Source organism: Vigna radiata, chromosome 1 (genome assembly GCF_000741045.1).
Source record: "Vigna radiata var. radiata cultivar VC1973A chromosome 1, Vradiata_ver6, whole genome shotgun sequence".
NCBI lineage: Eukaryota > Viridiplantae > Streptophyta > Magnoliopsida > Fabales > Fabaceae > Vigna > Vigna radiata.
Window position 1 is genome coordinate 20,179,805 of NC_028351.1, and position 16,584 is coordinate 20,196,388.

Here is a 16,584-nt window from a genome sequence, read left to right on the forward strand (position 1 = left end):
ATATATATATATATATATATATATATATATGATTGGTGATACCTGAATGGATATATTTTCCACGGTTAATAGTATAATTTATGTAGATACTTTAAAGGATATGTTTTATTTGTTCTTGATTCATGATTGTGGTATTATTAATACGTGATACGTGTGTTTAGTTGATAAAATATGTGTCATATAGATAATTATAATCCTATAGTGTTCGATCCTTTTGAGTTCTATAAAGAGGACATTAAATATGATTTTTTTAACTTGTGTGGTCATCTGAAATTAATAACTATGCTAGTTATTCCATTATAGTTTAAATTTGAGTTTGAATTACAAATATGTGTTAGCATAAGAGTATACAAATGAGAGCTATTATCAAAGAAATTTCAATTTCATTATTGAAAATGAATAAACCAATGGTGTATCGTATGACAAAATATCATATATTTCAATAACTAAGGTCTATAAAATCATTGGGACTACACAAATTTTCAAATGATGCAATTTTGTATTGTCTGAATCTCATAGGTATAACTAGATGCCTTAATCTTCGTGTGAAAATGATACCACCCATGTGCTAAGAAATCATATCTTATAGAGCTGTAGAAAAAAAAATCACTAACTAGCATATAAAACAAATCAGATAGAGATCACAGTGCATAAATAAAATAAGATGTTCAAATGTCGGCCACAAGTGGCCGTTAAGGGTACAGTCCAAAAATAATAATAATAATAATAAAATAAATTTTAGTCCCCTTAAGGAGACTCTTGAACGGTTACGACAATCTCAAAGAAAGCTCCGTGGAAGGAGCTTTGATGCGAAACGGCATGGGTTGAGTGACTTTCTCTTCTTCTTCAGGTATAGTGGGGATAGGAAAAAGATCTAGGAGCCTTGGAGCCTGTGGAATTACCCATGAAGGATCTCCGATTGTGTAAAAATAATAGTAGTCAGAGATAAATAAAATAAAATAAATAAAGAAATTGGAAAAGAAAAAAAAATGTTTACCATACATAAACGACAATAGGAGGGAGTATGAAGGTTCAGATGTACCGGAGACGTCTTGCGGAAAGCGTCGATGCTTCACTCGGTTTCCATGGTTTTGAAACCAACAATAAATGTTGTATTCTCTGATTTCCCCGTACTCTTGAGTCATTCTGCAATCTCGCAAATCTGATCTCGACTAGGATTAATGATCCCATAGTTGAAAATGTTCAACAAGATTTTAACTTGTTCATACTTCTTCTATAAAAAAAAAAGTAAAAGTAAAAAGATTTATTATGTTCAAGTCAAGTTTCCATTTTAAGTCAAGTCTTCCATTTTATTTCTTCTCTTTTTAGTTTAATTTTCATTGTCCAGTCTTTGAAGTCTCAATGTCCAGAAATAGATATGTTTCACGGTCCTCACAACGGATCCTAACTAGATCTAAGTCCAAAGAGTCTGTATTTTTTTTTGTTTGTTTTAAAAAAAAATTGTTTTGGTTTGCTTTAACTGGGGTACGTGGCATTGTTCTACCCGAATGTCTCTGTCATACCTTCAAACGAAGGGAGATTAACAACGGTTTTCCAGCCTATATACCCCGTATTGTAAGACAATGCTAAAGAAGCGTAAGGCAGAAAAACATAGAACAAAGAGAAAAAGGGTTGACAGAGAGAGAAAAACTTACGAACGCGAAAGTAGAGGGAGAATCTCACTCGGAAGAGGGTTCACTAAGAAGGTCTTAGACACACTTGAAGGAGGATCTCACTCGTGCTCAGATCTCAAAAGCTTTCTCACTCAAAAGCGCTCACACTCTCTCACACGCTCAAGAATCGCAACACCTCAAAGTGTCGCTCAACGCAGTCCGCTCCTCCTTGTATAGCCGAAAATCTCACTGTGTCCACAGTTTCGGTCATGCATACCGGAGGCTTCAATAGTATCGGTAAAAAAAATTAAATTAATTAGTGATAGTAGGTGTCTGATCTTTCTCACATTTTGGAAGTATAAGATATTCAAATTATGAAGAATCTCTTAGTAAAAGTTTGACCATTCGATATAGAAGACAATCAGATAAAATGGTTTAGGAGAAAGATCAACATAATCATAGTAATTTGGGAAAGGAGAACATGTGACTTTACAAAGGAACTAGTATATCATATGAAACAGTCATATCCCCATTGGTTTCCTGGAAACGATGAATTTTCGAGGACGAAAATTTTTGTTGTTGGGGAGAATGTAAGACCCATGAAAAATTATCTATTTTAATAAAGAGTAGTAAATTTTAGCATTATTATTAGTAGTAGTAGTAATTTTAATGAATAGAAAATATAATTAGAAAAATTAAAATTTATAATAGAAAATTATAATAATTTCAGAAGGAGGGATTCAAAATTTTGAGAACTTATTTTAGAAGGTTTTGTAAAACAAAAAAAAATAATAATGAAATAAAATAAAATAAATTAAAAAAAAATGTGAATAGTGCCTAATGGATAAGGCATCCTAAGAGGCATTGAAGAAGCAGATAAGAAGATTGGGTGGTGGATGATTAAAATATTATTTTTTAATAAAATAATATTAAAAAAAAAACTTGAATACTAATTTTTTTTTGCTATAAATAACCAAGGGAGGGGAAGAAGGATTATGCATAAGAAAGAGGAAAAATAAGAGAGAAAGAGAGAAAGGAGAGTAGAGATTCTGGAGGATTTTTAGGGTAACAACTTCTGAGTAGGAAACTAAGTCTAGAAAAGAGGTAAGGGGAGCTAACCTTTCTAAGTTTTTATATTATAAAATATTTTTTTAACTATTTATGTCTTGAAATTTTGTGCAATTACTCTTAATGAAAAAACCTATGTGCTTGTTGTATAACTATTTGAATTTTTGTGATATTACATGTTGTTGTTTTGAATCTGGGAATAAGAAATTTGTTAATAACACGTTGAGGAACACTTTGGCTAAGGAAAGACCTGGTACTTAAGTTGTCCATTGTGACGCACCTCTCTTTCCTGGAAGTCTACTCGATGTGTTTTTAACTAATTCTTATCAAACAGATTATGTGCAGTTAAATTATTTTGTGATATATTTAATTTGTATGATTTTGGGGATGGATGATGTTTGTATGAATTATTGAGTGTATATCATTTTTCTATTACATCTATCTGGAAGGATAAGAAGATGTCTAACCGGCTTTGCCAGATTCAAGTTCTTGGTTTCCTAGAACGTTTATATTAAAAATAATTTTTTTATGGTAACTTAGCATTACTTTTTGTCATGTATGTATTATATTATGTTGTATGTGAAATTTATGTAATTGAGCGTAATGGGAATGTGGTAGAGAGTTGGAAATCCTTACCGAAGATCCATCTTGAGAAGTTGGACAGAGTAGGAAGGATGTAGCTTTAGTGGTTGTAATTATATCCGAAGATCTAGTTTGGGAGGACAGAGTAGGATATGATAATTGAGCTAGCAAGTTGGTGCATCCATATCCGAAGATCCACTTTGGGAGACATAGTAGGATATGATGTATCTGAGTAAAGTACCACTGCAAGCGTAGAACCTATTTAGAGTTCGATATTCATACGTTTAATATATTGGGTGGAGTTTATGATGATCATGGTGTGTTTATTGTATTATTAAGAGGTTTGATTTAAAGGTTAAATATTATGTTATTAATTTAAATATATCATGTTACTTTGTTACAATAGCTCACCCTTGCTTTATCTGTTGTTTGGTGGTTATTGTTGTGTTGTGTGTTTCCTCTCGGCGATGATCATCCGGTGGGTGTGAGCAGAAAGTAGTGAGACACCGGTGGAACATGCATTAGATGGAGGATTGACTAGTGTTTAGCTCTTATGGATGAGATCCCTATTTCAATCGTTTTAAGTTTGGAATGTATTAGGTTTAAATATGGAGTGATGGTTTGTATATTGAGAAAAAAAATTTTTCCTCGTTTCTATGACTGTTCTATCATATCAAGAATGTAATAACTATATTATATTTTAATACTATAATTATTGGGATGTTACATTAACAACATCTCGTGTTCAATATGTGTTTTTGTATTTGTTTTTAATTTTCTTGTTGTCCACGATCAGGTCTATAATGTGATACGCATTACTGACAGTGTCACATGTGAAGACAATGTCATATGTTTGGGTTAAGTGTTATTGTTTTGATTTCAATTTAATCCCTATATATGTCTCTTTTGATTCAATTTAGTCCCAACTTTTTTTAAAATAAAGCAATAGTATCCCTTTCTAAATTGAAACCAAATTTATTATTTGTATAAATGTTATACTCATATTTTTATTAAAAATAACTGTTAGAAAGTCATTGATTTAACCCCCTTTGACCAACGTCGTTAGTTTTCTTTTATGACGTGGCAAATTGTAATGAAAACTCATATAGTCCACTGAGTTATATGAGTTCTCAGTACACCTTACTGAGCCATCTAGAACTCCCACTGTGTTATCCGAGTTTTGTATGTCTTAACGGGCTACCTAAACTTTCCACTAAGCTATTTGAGTTCTTTATTCACTTTACTGAGTTGTCTCATTAAGCTGTATGACTTCTTCATGCACCTTCTGACCTCTAAGGATGTCTTGTCAAACTATCTAACTTTTCATCGAACTATCTAAATGTCTTGTCAACCTTATCGGGATGGGCACGTGGCACATTGTTTGCCACCGAGCTATCTTGCTAACCTTGGCACATAACACACATGTCTTAAAAGGTGGCAAATTATTTGCCACATCAGAAAAAAGAAAAAACTTACAGCATTAGTCATAGAGAACTAAATGAGTGACTTTCTAAAAAGAGAGGGATAAAAATGGATTAAAGTTTGAAAGGGTGACGAAAATCGAAAATGTATGATAGTTTACAGATTAAAAACATATTTAACCCATTAACTTACTGTCACTATTAAGCAACAACTTGATTATGTTATAAATAAGTACTTTCTTCCCGATGTGAAGATAATTTCACCTTGGTAAATATATATATAAAATAAAAAATCAGGTAAATAATAATTACTACTTACTAAAATGCATTTACTACGTCTATGCTTCATCTTGTTCATTTCATCATGTTCATCTTCCAAATATACTTGTTTTTTTGGTTAACTTCAGTTTGAAATATTATATTTATTTCCTTTAAAATTTATATTTATTTTTATTATATTTTACATGTATGAAATTTCAAAATCTAATTAAGAAAACTCATAAAATTTTGAAATACAATTTAGAAACTTACAAGATTCGAAATTTAATTTAGAAACTCACTAGATTTCAAATTCAGTATAGGAACTTATCAAATTTTAAAATCTGGTGAAATTTCTCTCAAATTTGGAAATTTGGTATTCATTTCTCTCGAATTTTATCCGAGTTATACAAATAAACCATTACATTATTTGAGCTTTCCACTTTCTCCACCTACATATCCAATCTATCTACAATCTATCTACATGATCTATCGAGCTATCCATACTCCTTTCTAAGATATATGAATCGTTCACTTATTGCACTAAATAATCTAGGTACTCCGCTTATTCCATTGACTCAATCCAACTATATAAACACTTTATCGAGTTAACCGATCTAACCTACTCCACTAAGGTAACCACATGTTTTGTTGTTTTATAAATTAAATTTCAAAAATCTAATACAATTTTTAACCGAATTTCAAAATTCAATGAACTTTTTAACTAAATTTCAAAATTCAGTAAATCATCAAATTTCAAAATCTGATTAAAAATATTTCTTTTATCAAATTATGAAATCTTATAAAATCATTAACCGGATTTCAAAATCCAATGAACCTTGTTTCCCCAAATATGCAATTTTAGAACCTAAGTCCCTAATTTCTACGTTCATCTACATGATACTAAACATTTTACATGAAATGTAAATGGAGAAATCTCAAGGAATGTGTACCTTGGAGTGGATGAATGTGTGGTGTAGATGTGTTGATGAACGTTGGTGCAAATATGAAGAAATCCAGTTAAGCAAGAGTAACATTAGCATGGTGCAAGTGGGGTGGAGAGCAAAGATGAGCAAAATTTGAAGATGCGACGTTAGGTTAGAAGTATGACCATAGAAGTGGGTGGATGAGATAATTATAGGAAAGAGAAAAGTTTTTTTACCCTAATTAGAATGACAATTTAGGCATTTTGGATTTGCAGAAAGAAAACTTGGAGATGAAAGAAAACCCCTATGGAGGAAGAAAACCCCTGTAAATATTGTTTGAAGTCTGATAAATTGTATCTGCTGTAACTATTTTTCTATGGTCCAAATACAAAACAAAACCTCAACTCAATATATATATATATATATATATATATATATATATATATATACACACACACACACACACCGTATACCGTTACCCAATAAAATGGCACTGAAAATGGTACGTACACGTTTCCTAGACCATGAGAACATCTTTCCTAGTCTCTTCCCTGTAATATTTTGAACCATTTTAAGGGTTAAGAGACTTGGAATATTAAAAATAATTTATTGTCAAATGATGCATATCTAACAGATTTGGAAAGAGATATGAACAATAAAGCTCATTTGTTACAAAACGTCACGAATAAAACAAATGAAGTGATATATTCCACACTCATGCTACCATATCACAAAATTACAAATGAAGTTCTAAATGTATTACATGTCTAATATCCTCCGGTGACCTAACTTGTATAGCTGCTGTCTTGCTTTCCTTGAAACAAAAAATGAAAAAAGAAAAATGTAAAGCTGAGTGCTTGTATTCCAACAATATAAGATTTATACAGTGATTGTAGCCACAGCCACAAACAGTAACGCTTCTGGACTAAAGCAATTACACAGTGGCAGCACCGTCATCGTACAAAGTGCCCTGGTATGAACTGTGTAATCAACAAAGCCAGGGATCGCATGCTCTTTGAAAATATGAAAAAAACAATACTTATTGCAGGTATAAAACACACTCGTGAGCAAGACTTAAGATTCTCATATAAAGATATGTGTGGCCGGATGATATTCTCCATCACAGATCATGAGGGGGACGGCTATTATCTGAATGAGTCTGAGATCCAACATTCGAGTTTTGAGAGGTAAATAAGTTGGGGTATGAGAAGTATGAATCATCGTCCATTGAAGGTAATCTCTTGGGCTGGTGACTAGAGGAGTTGTCATTCAGTACATGATTACTGGGCAGGGAGGAATCAAAATCTTCCTTGAGTGTGTCAAAGGAAGGAAAGCTTGATGAATGAGAGCCTGGGGAAGTATAATGATCCTGGTAATGTTCAAGATCTTTTCTACTATGGACATCAGAGTTACCGGCAGGACTTTGCCCAGTGAAATGTTTTTCTTTTGTTGGAGATTCATTATCACCACCAGCATAAAATGGGTTCTCGGAGCTGCTGTCTGATACACGTTCATCGCTTCTCTTCTTAGTCAGCTCATTAATACGGACTTGAGCAAGACTAGCTGCTGTGCGAGCTGCAGCTGCAGCACGTTCAGCAGTTTCTGCAGCAGCATGGGCTGCAGCCAACACATCCTGTAGGTCCACATTGGGTTCCGGTTTTGCACTTGACAAGGTGGGAGATGATTCACTAGGTCTTGCAGAAAATGATCCAGATGATAATGCTGGAGGAGAGATGAATGGCACGAACTGTATATTCTCTTTGGCAATTGAAGTATGGGGTTCATCTTTGTGAACTGTTGATCTATCTTCAAGATGCTCCTGCTTGACATCTTCAAAATCTCCCGAATTGCTTGATGAATCAAGATCAACATCAAGGGGTTCCATAGTCAGATGTGTAACCATTTCTGGAGCTGTGGCAACATTTGCATTAGGCCGGACTGATACTTTAGGAACTTCAGGAAATTCTAATGTATCAGAGCCAGAATCAGATTCAGGTTCTTCTTTATTGGGTGTTTCATGAGAAGAGTACATCCCTTCGTTTGGTTTTTCATCAGGAAGGGGAACCTTAGACCCACTATAGAATTGGGTGGGGCCATTCTGAAAAGGAAAGGACTTATAATGTAAGATAATGGTGCTTTACTAAATCATTGCCAATTCTTTTCTAGATAGTCATTACAACCTAATACTTACCAATAAATCTTCATGTTTTTTAAAGAACTCAGTTTCTGATGCTGCTGGGTCCCAATCTAAATCATTCTCAACAGCAATTTCTTTCAGAAGGTTCAGTTTCTTTTCTGGTGAAGGAGCACGGATTGAAAGTAGCTCTATTAACTGCAAATTCACATGGAGAATGTCATGAAAATAAAATGGCTTTCTGTATAAAAAGTCTAGCAACAATAGAAGAAAAAATTAACAGCATGGAAAATTCATGGAACCTGGCGATTAACACCACAGTCTGGCCTGAGCTCAGTTGCAGCAGATAAAAATTCCTTCCCATATTTGGCAGCAAATAGCATCTGAACCTGCAACAACTCTGGCAGATCTGCACACCTTGGTGCAGCAAAACATACACTAGATATGGCTTCCTTCAAGTCAAGCGGACATTCCCTGAAAATAGTGCGAACATTGATACATAACTAGAGATTAATGAGTGAGATTTTATAGCTATACTTTCGTTAGAAGAACGACCATGGTCTTAATCAGAACATACACTTATTAGTCCATTGGCCACTTTTTTGGACTTATCCCACACTTAAAAAGATGACGATCAAAATTCCTACTCTGCCCAACGATACTAAAAGCAAAAAATACAAACTATATGAAGTTTAGAGTAGCATTGACAGATACACAGGAGTAGGTCTGTAACTGATCAGCCTAACATAACTTACTTTACTAACTATCTTGAAAAAATAGTTAAAGACAAGTTCTCCTACAATGTACAAGTACTGAATTCCAGTTCATGGCTAAGGTTTTTCGGAAGAAACGTTTGAATTAGCACCTCTAGGAGAGAAAGCTAAGAAGAGAAAGGAAATTAGCTTTTTCTATAAGCTGAAATTAATTTTTCATAAACCAAAATTAGCTTGTGTACAAGTTAAAAATAAGGTTTTTGAGAAACTAATAGGAAATAACTTAAATAAATTAGTTATACATTAACTAATTTTAACTTATGGAAAACCGATTTAATTGTTTTTGTTATTTTCTCTCATATACGTATTTATGGAGAAGTTTCTTCAAACGGAACCAAAGCATATGCATGCTTCTTAGCAAATGCATATTTTCCTTCCATGTTTGACAACCTTCATTTGGTGTGTATGCATGCTGTCCATGGAAAGAAAGGAGGTAATTTCAAATTCTACATACAATAATGAGACATCAGAAGAATCTGTAAATTCTACCAAGAGCCCCATAATATATCATCAAAGAGTGTTTGCATATGTTTCTGAAACCTACGGAGGTCAGTGTAATTTTTCAAAACTAAATTTATGCAAGAAAAGTACATATCCGAAGTATTAGAAGCCTCCTAGAACCATGAACACAAGCAATTAAAGAAAAGTGAAAACCTAAAAAAGCAATCTAGAATCTTATCATATCAAACAAAGGCACTCCCTAAAAAGAAAGTTGACACCCATAAAGAAGCTAAAGAAACCTATCCCAAGTTACTATTCCCAAAGAGGTTGAGAGTTATATTATTTGAATTCTTAAGAAATTTTCAAGCTGAATCAGAAGAACAAAAACTGCATTATTGACAGTTAACAAGTGAAGGGTGAGTGAAAGAGTGATGAGGATTATAGTCACTGATACACAGCAATTGACAACCACAGGGACCTATTATCACTTGTAGAGATATGTAGTGGTAAAATTTGATAATTAGGGCAGTACAATAGTTAACAAAATAAGTGATGTTCACACAGCTAATGATCATGATAATTGGGATAGTTTCTTAATAAAATTGGTTGTGGCTGCAAATAAAAATACATAACTCGGCTGCAAGTAAAACCTATAAGATGGATCATCAGTTAAAACCATTGAATTATATCAAAAAGAAAATTCTCAGCAAAACTTCTAGCAAGTCCTTTTTAATGGTTAAATGTAATGTTTTCTTAGGTCTTCCCCAACCACATTATTTTTAATTCAAACCCTTTTTCTCTCTAGTGTTTCTGTTGGTCTTCTCCTCACAACCAGATCTCCATCAATATGGACTACTCAGAATTTCTTTGATGCAGATCGTTTGTAATTTTACATTTTCTTGTATTTCCAATTATCCACTCAATCACCTCAGTATTCTCATCCCTGCTACAATTACTTTTGTTCTCGTTGGCACTTCACTGTCCAAAAGCCAAAGAATCACTCATTTTATAGTTTCGAATAGATTTTTCATTTGAGTGTCATTGGCACTAAGACAATGGGATCACTAAATTATGCCCAAAAATTTATCAATTAATTGATAAATCTGTTCAAACTAGTTTTAAATCATATTACACCTTGCACAAATTCATTGTTTAAGAACACTCCCTCAACCAAAATGCTGAAAAAACTCATCATTCTGCTGAGTTTACTGCCAAACAATCCCTCAAACAAAGTGGCTTTTACATTGCATACTGTAGGTCTTGACTACAAACAAACAAAGCAACATTTTTGGAAAAATCAGTCTGAATGATATACCAACATTGTCATCAATACTTTACTAGTGACTAGCCTGAATGCAAAAGTCAAATGGACATGTCACACAAATTCAGACAGAAACTAAGCTAGGCAAGTATATTTCGGTTTCATGTGTAGACTACCTTTGAGATTCAATTATTGGAAGACGGACAGCAATAAGTTCACAAAAGAGTTCAATGATTTCTTGGGCAGCCATCATATTCTCCTCTCTGATAATATGTTCTACCTGCACATGACCACATCAAGAACAGAACTACCAAAGAAAAAGTACCAAAATGATTTTCTTACTTTCCTCAACCATTGGCTCAAAATACTAAAATTTAAAAAGAAAATTAAAAATCACATGCAGGTTTACCCTAATACGAGCTGTGGCTTCTTGGCCAGTCTCAAGTAGCTTGGCGATGTCACGCCGCATATTCTTTAACTGAATCTCTCTTCTGTTTCTTAACAGCTTTATTCGGGGAATCGTCAGTTTCAGTAGAGTTTTACTGAAAGTATGAACATTGGCAAACAGATCAGTCACAAACAAATAAACACCAGAAATACAATAATGAAAGCAATAGCAACGACAACAATGATAAAAGAGTAAAATGAAACACCACAAAAGAACTGTTGTCCAGACCAAGGTTTTGTAAAAAAACAATTTGCCCGCCACCGTGATTTCCGCCACAACAAGGTTTTTTGGGATAACTCACAATTGCAGTTACAATTTCCAGCAATATATAAAATTGGTTTAAACGAGCTTATGCAATAAACAGAATAGTTTAAATCAAACTGAAACACAATCCGATAATTCATAAATGAACAATTAAACCATAAGAAAAAAAACGTCATAAGCAATACCCAGTTACTTAGTAAATAAATAAAGGGGGAAATATCAGCAATACAAACTATCCCAAATAGCACAACTAGGCCAATTGATCCACAGTAGTAAACTCAGTTATCAAATTAATTTCAAAGTACAAAAAACATACAATTTCAAAAGAAAAAGAAAACACCTAGATTACATGCAGAACGAAACAAAATAAGCAAACAGTACCATTTGGCAGCCTTAAAACCTTTGTTGAAGAGGGAATCGAACATGGCCATGGTGTAGGTTTCGATCAGGATCAAACCCTAAATCACAGGAAAACAAAATCCCAGAAACCAAAAACAGAGGATTGCAGTGAGTTTTGTTGAAGACAGCTAGCTTGGAAATTTAAGGTTCCTAATTTTTTTTATCAATTTAAATTGAACTACAAAAACAAACCGGTGAGTGTGTAAGAATGAAAAATAGAGAAAGAAAAAGGAGATTATATGTGATGAATACCAATTGCTCTTCCTTAACGAGGAAGGTTTTGGTTTCTGAAGAAGGATCGATGAAAGTGTGAAAGTCGAACTCTAAAAAAATATTTTTTCTTCTGTTTATATTTTTTTCTAAGTGTTCGGTCCGCGTTGGGTAGATTTGAAAATTATCTGCTTAATTTTGATAACAGATAATAATTTTCTTTTCTGTTTATATACTCTGAATTAATTAAAGCTTATGTTAGATCTCACTTTTAAACTAATACTTAAGTATTCTAACATATAAATTATTTTCGAATAAAATAAATAAATAATATTTCTATAAAATTTATGATAAAAGAAATTACATTTACAATGGTTAATTTATACTGTGATATGGTATGATTTTTAACCATTTCAGTTAAAAATAAAAAACTTTTGGTTCTAATCCTTTTATAAAAATATGTACTTAAAATTCATTCTTGTGAGGTTAGTATTTGCTCTTTTAAAGATATTATCTGTTATCAAATATTACTAATTTCACTATGGGCGGTTGATCTTACTATATATTGTAACAATAAATTATAAATATATATATATATATATATATATATATATATATATATATATATATATATGGTTTATGGTTCAGAGAAAATATATGTATAGAATAAAAAATATAAAAAAATTTGCATAAATGCAAAGTTTCAAATTTTTGAGTTCAAAAGTTTATATATATATTTTTTTATCTTAGATACAAAATTTAGCCTTTATTTTTTAAATATAAGTACTTTTCGGACTTAAACTTTTTATATAAACCAAATAGATTAAAGTTGAGTGTAATTAGATGAGAAATAATTTTTTTTTATGTGACAGTGATTAATGGCGACAGTTTAAGAAAAACAAAATTATCTATAATATATAGATTCTCCATTTTGTATATAAATTTTATTTTCAATTTTAATTTTTAAGTAATGATTTTTTAAAATTAAAACAATTATTTCTTTAAGTGATTATTTTTAAAAATTTAATATTTTTTTATTTGATTACATTCTTTAAATTTAATTATTTTTAAAAATTAAAATAAGTATTTTATAATTATAATAATAATTTATTATTATTACTATTATCATAAAAAAGAGTAATTACGTTGGATAGGATATGTGTTTTCAGTAGTATGTAATAATATTTTTTCAAAATTATAATCTTTAAAAGTAATATCATAATAAAAACAAACGGTAATTTTTTCGTTATTGCACTATTTTACTTATTTTTACTTTTCACTATCACATATATTATAACAATTGACTTTTTCTGAAATGATTCTATTCATTTTTATTAGCAATATTTCATAAAAAAAAATATTTTAAAGAAATAATCTTTTATAAATTTTCAATTACAAGATCCAATAATAATTTAAAATTATTTTCAGAATTTTCAAAAATATTAACACTCAATAACATTTTAGCTAGTTTATATCATCAAAATTTTAGGAAAACAAAATTGAAAAATATATAATAACATGAAACTATTAAAAAAATATCACATATTTAATATTTAAGAATATATCATTCAGAATATATATTATTACACTCATCTAACTATAATATATATATATATATATATATATATATATATATATATATATATAATGTTTTTATACAACTAAGAGATATTATCCTCAACAAAAGAGAACGACAAAGTTTTTTAAATAAAAAATCATAAATATAACTAAATCAACTTATAACTAAAATGTTACATTACCTTCATGGTGCACTCAATTAACCACTACCACATCATCTATTCTACATAATTTATAATTTTATAGATTTATGACATTCTAGTCTTGCCAAACAGACGAGCTATTATAGATGTCACATACCAAATTTCAAATTACACTAGCTTCAATAATTCAAACAATATCATCGTCTACAATACCAATAAGACAATAATCCTAAATTCACCATTCAATTCAAGTAAACCAAATAAAAACCTTAATTTCAATTAGATACATCATACTCAATCACAAAAGTCAACCATACAAGCAAAACATCGTACAAGCATACTAATGACTGCATATTTATGCCTAAATTTATGTTTTAAAGTTCAAATTTTTTATGAGATTCTTGTGCTTAAATGATTGATTTAAAGTGAATTTGTGATAATTGAATTTATTGGGTTTGAGAATTAAAGATGATTAAAATGTGATTCTTAGTTGCATAAATTATTTTGGATGTTCTAATGTTTCTTTGTACAGTTGAAGTTATAATTTTATTCATTTAAAGCATAAAATTAAATGGTCAAAGCTGGTTCAATCTGGTCAACTAAGGGCTCCTATGCGATTTTGAAAAGAAAGAGATGGCTAAAGTGCAATTAGAGGAAAATTTTGGACTTCTATGATATTTTGGGCAAGTTTAAATCTGTTAGATATTTCAAAAGAAAATTTGGAGAAAATATATCTTAAATATTTTATATGATATTGTTAAATAATTATCTTATTTAACTATATCAATAAATATCAAAAGGTAATATTTGCCAAATCTTTTTGAATCTAGGAAAGATATTATCAAATATTCTCAGAAACGGATTAAATTTGTTGAATATTTGGAAGATATTAGATATAAGGTAAAAGATTTTATCAATAGAAGATTCAAAGTCTAAGCCCAATCAAGCCTATATAAAGAGACCCAAGGGAGGCAGAAATCATACTTAATTCATCCACCACTCCTTTCACTTTTGTTTCATCATGTGTTTCACTCCATTCATGGAGGGCTAAGCTCCTAGGGCTATTCCACTGTAATTTCATAATGGATTTTGACGTTAAGTTGAATTAATGTATTTGTTTCTTTTGATTATTGATTTGAGGTATTCTTCTTCTATGTCTTTCCTCTCTCAATCATGCTAAAAGAAATGAAACTACACCATTTTCAATTTCATGCTCTCCTTTCAACAAAGTCACTGAATTTTCTCTTGTTCCATATTGGTGATTGTCTACTGCCTTCCGTTCTATTAGATCTATACCATATTCTGGTGACCTGTCTAAGAAAGATCCTCCATTTGCAACATCTCCCTATGACCTATCATGTGGACTTAAGCCTTCATAAAAGCTTAGAATGAAATCTATCATTTGGAGTTGAGGGCATGAAGCAAACAGTTTCTTGAACCTTTCCCAATATTCACTAACATTCTCTCTATCCCTTTGTCTTATATCTTGAATTTCTCTATGGATGACAGATAATATGGATGTTGGAAAATACTTTTCAAGAAAGAGTCTTTCAATAATTTCCCAATTAGTAATCCGTGCAGAGAGATAATATCACTAATCTTAAGCTGCTCCTTGAATAGTAAAAGGAAAAGCTCTCATTTTAAGGCTCTCTATTGTGATCCTGGGAGATCTAAAATTTTTGCACAACATGTGGAATTATCTCAAGTGCTTGAGTGGATTCTCCCTTGATAACCCATTGAACTTTGGTAAGGCACTTAACAAGTCAGGTCTCAACTCCCACTCCTCATTAGGGTATTCAATGTTACTTCAGACAACTGTATTGTGGGAGGTGGTTAGATGTCTGATGGTTCTTTGTGGCATTCTGTTTGGGTTAGGATCAGGTAAGGGAATAGATGGCATATTTGTGACTAGAGATAATTCCACATGTGCGAAAATTTTAGATCTCCTATGATCACAATAGGGAGCCTTAAAATGAGAGCTTTTCCTTTTACTCTTCAAGGAGTAGCTCAAGATTGGTGGTATTATCTCTCTGCACGGATTACTAATTGGGAAAATATTGAAAGACTTTTTCTTGAAAAGTATTTTCCTGCATCCAAATTATCTGCCATTGGTAGAGAAATTCAAGATATATGACAGAGGGATATAGAGAATCTTAGTGAATATTGGGAAAGATTCAAGAAACTATATGCTTCATGCCCTCAACTCCAAATGGTAGATTTCATTCTAAGCTTTTATGATGGCTTAAGTCCAACCTATAGTTCATGGGCATATGCTGCAAGCGGAGGATCTTTCTTAGACAGGTCACTAGAGGATGGTATAGATCTAAACGGAAGGCAATAAACAATCACCAGTATGGAACAAGAGAAAATTCAGTGACTTTTTTGAAAGGAGTGCATGAAATTAAAAACGATAGTTGATGGAAAGAGGATAGATGAAAGATTGAATAAGCTAGAAAGCAAACTCGACGAGATTGCAAGTTTGTTTAAAACCTCAACTCCACAAATTTCTAAGAAATGTGGAATTTGCATTTCAACTAATCACTACACTTATGAATGTCCTAGCTTGATGCAAACTAATATGGAAAAATCATCTCAAGCCTTTGCTGCAAGTATGATTGAAGGAAATAGGCCATACCAAAATTATCATGACTCATCCTCCAATAGGTATCAGCAAAACATGCAACCTTATGCTCCACCTCAACAAAGGTAGCAACCTCAACTTGAAATGTCACTACAAGATTTCATGAAAACAATAATTGAGTAAAATTCAGAAATCAAGAAATCAATTGTAGAGTTGACTCAAAGGGTGGATAAGTTAGAGGCTAAGGAATCAAATAAACTGCCTGCACAAACAGTTATCAACCCGCAAAATGTAAGTGCTATTAGTTTAAGAACGAGTAAGCAAGTACAAGGCTCTAAGGGAGCCCAAGAGGATGAAGATAATGGAAAAGAAGACACACGTATTGATTAAAATGGAGGACCAAGTGAACCATCACCCCCACACTTATCCTTTTGCACTCCTGGGAAAAATTGATTAATTCTAAGAATATGTTCTTGGTCATTTT

General features: G+C 31.8%; 1 protein-coding gene across 1 annotated transcript; it reads right to left on the reverse strand.

Moving 5' to 3' along the window:
- Window positions 1-6,554: 6,554 nt before the first annotated feature.
- Window positions 6,555-11,969, reverse strand: LOC106773359. The gene is made up of 7 exons (XM_014660060.2): window positions 11,841-11,969; window positions 11,571-11,647; window positions 10,887-11,019; window positions 10,654-10,757; window positions 8,305-8,476; window positions 8,060-8,200; window positions 6,555-7,966 (listed from the first exon to the last, which is right to left on the reverse strand). Exons 2-7 carry the CDS (start codon window positions 11,618-11,620, stop codon window positions 6,989-6,991), a joined length of 1,578 nt encoding a protein of 525 aa, XP_014515546.1. The 5' UTR covers window positions 11,621-11,647; window positions 11,841-11,969; the 3' UTR covers window positions 6,555-6,988.
- Between the last annotated feature and the right edge of the window lie 4,615 nt (window positions 11,970-16,584).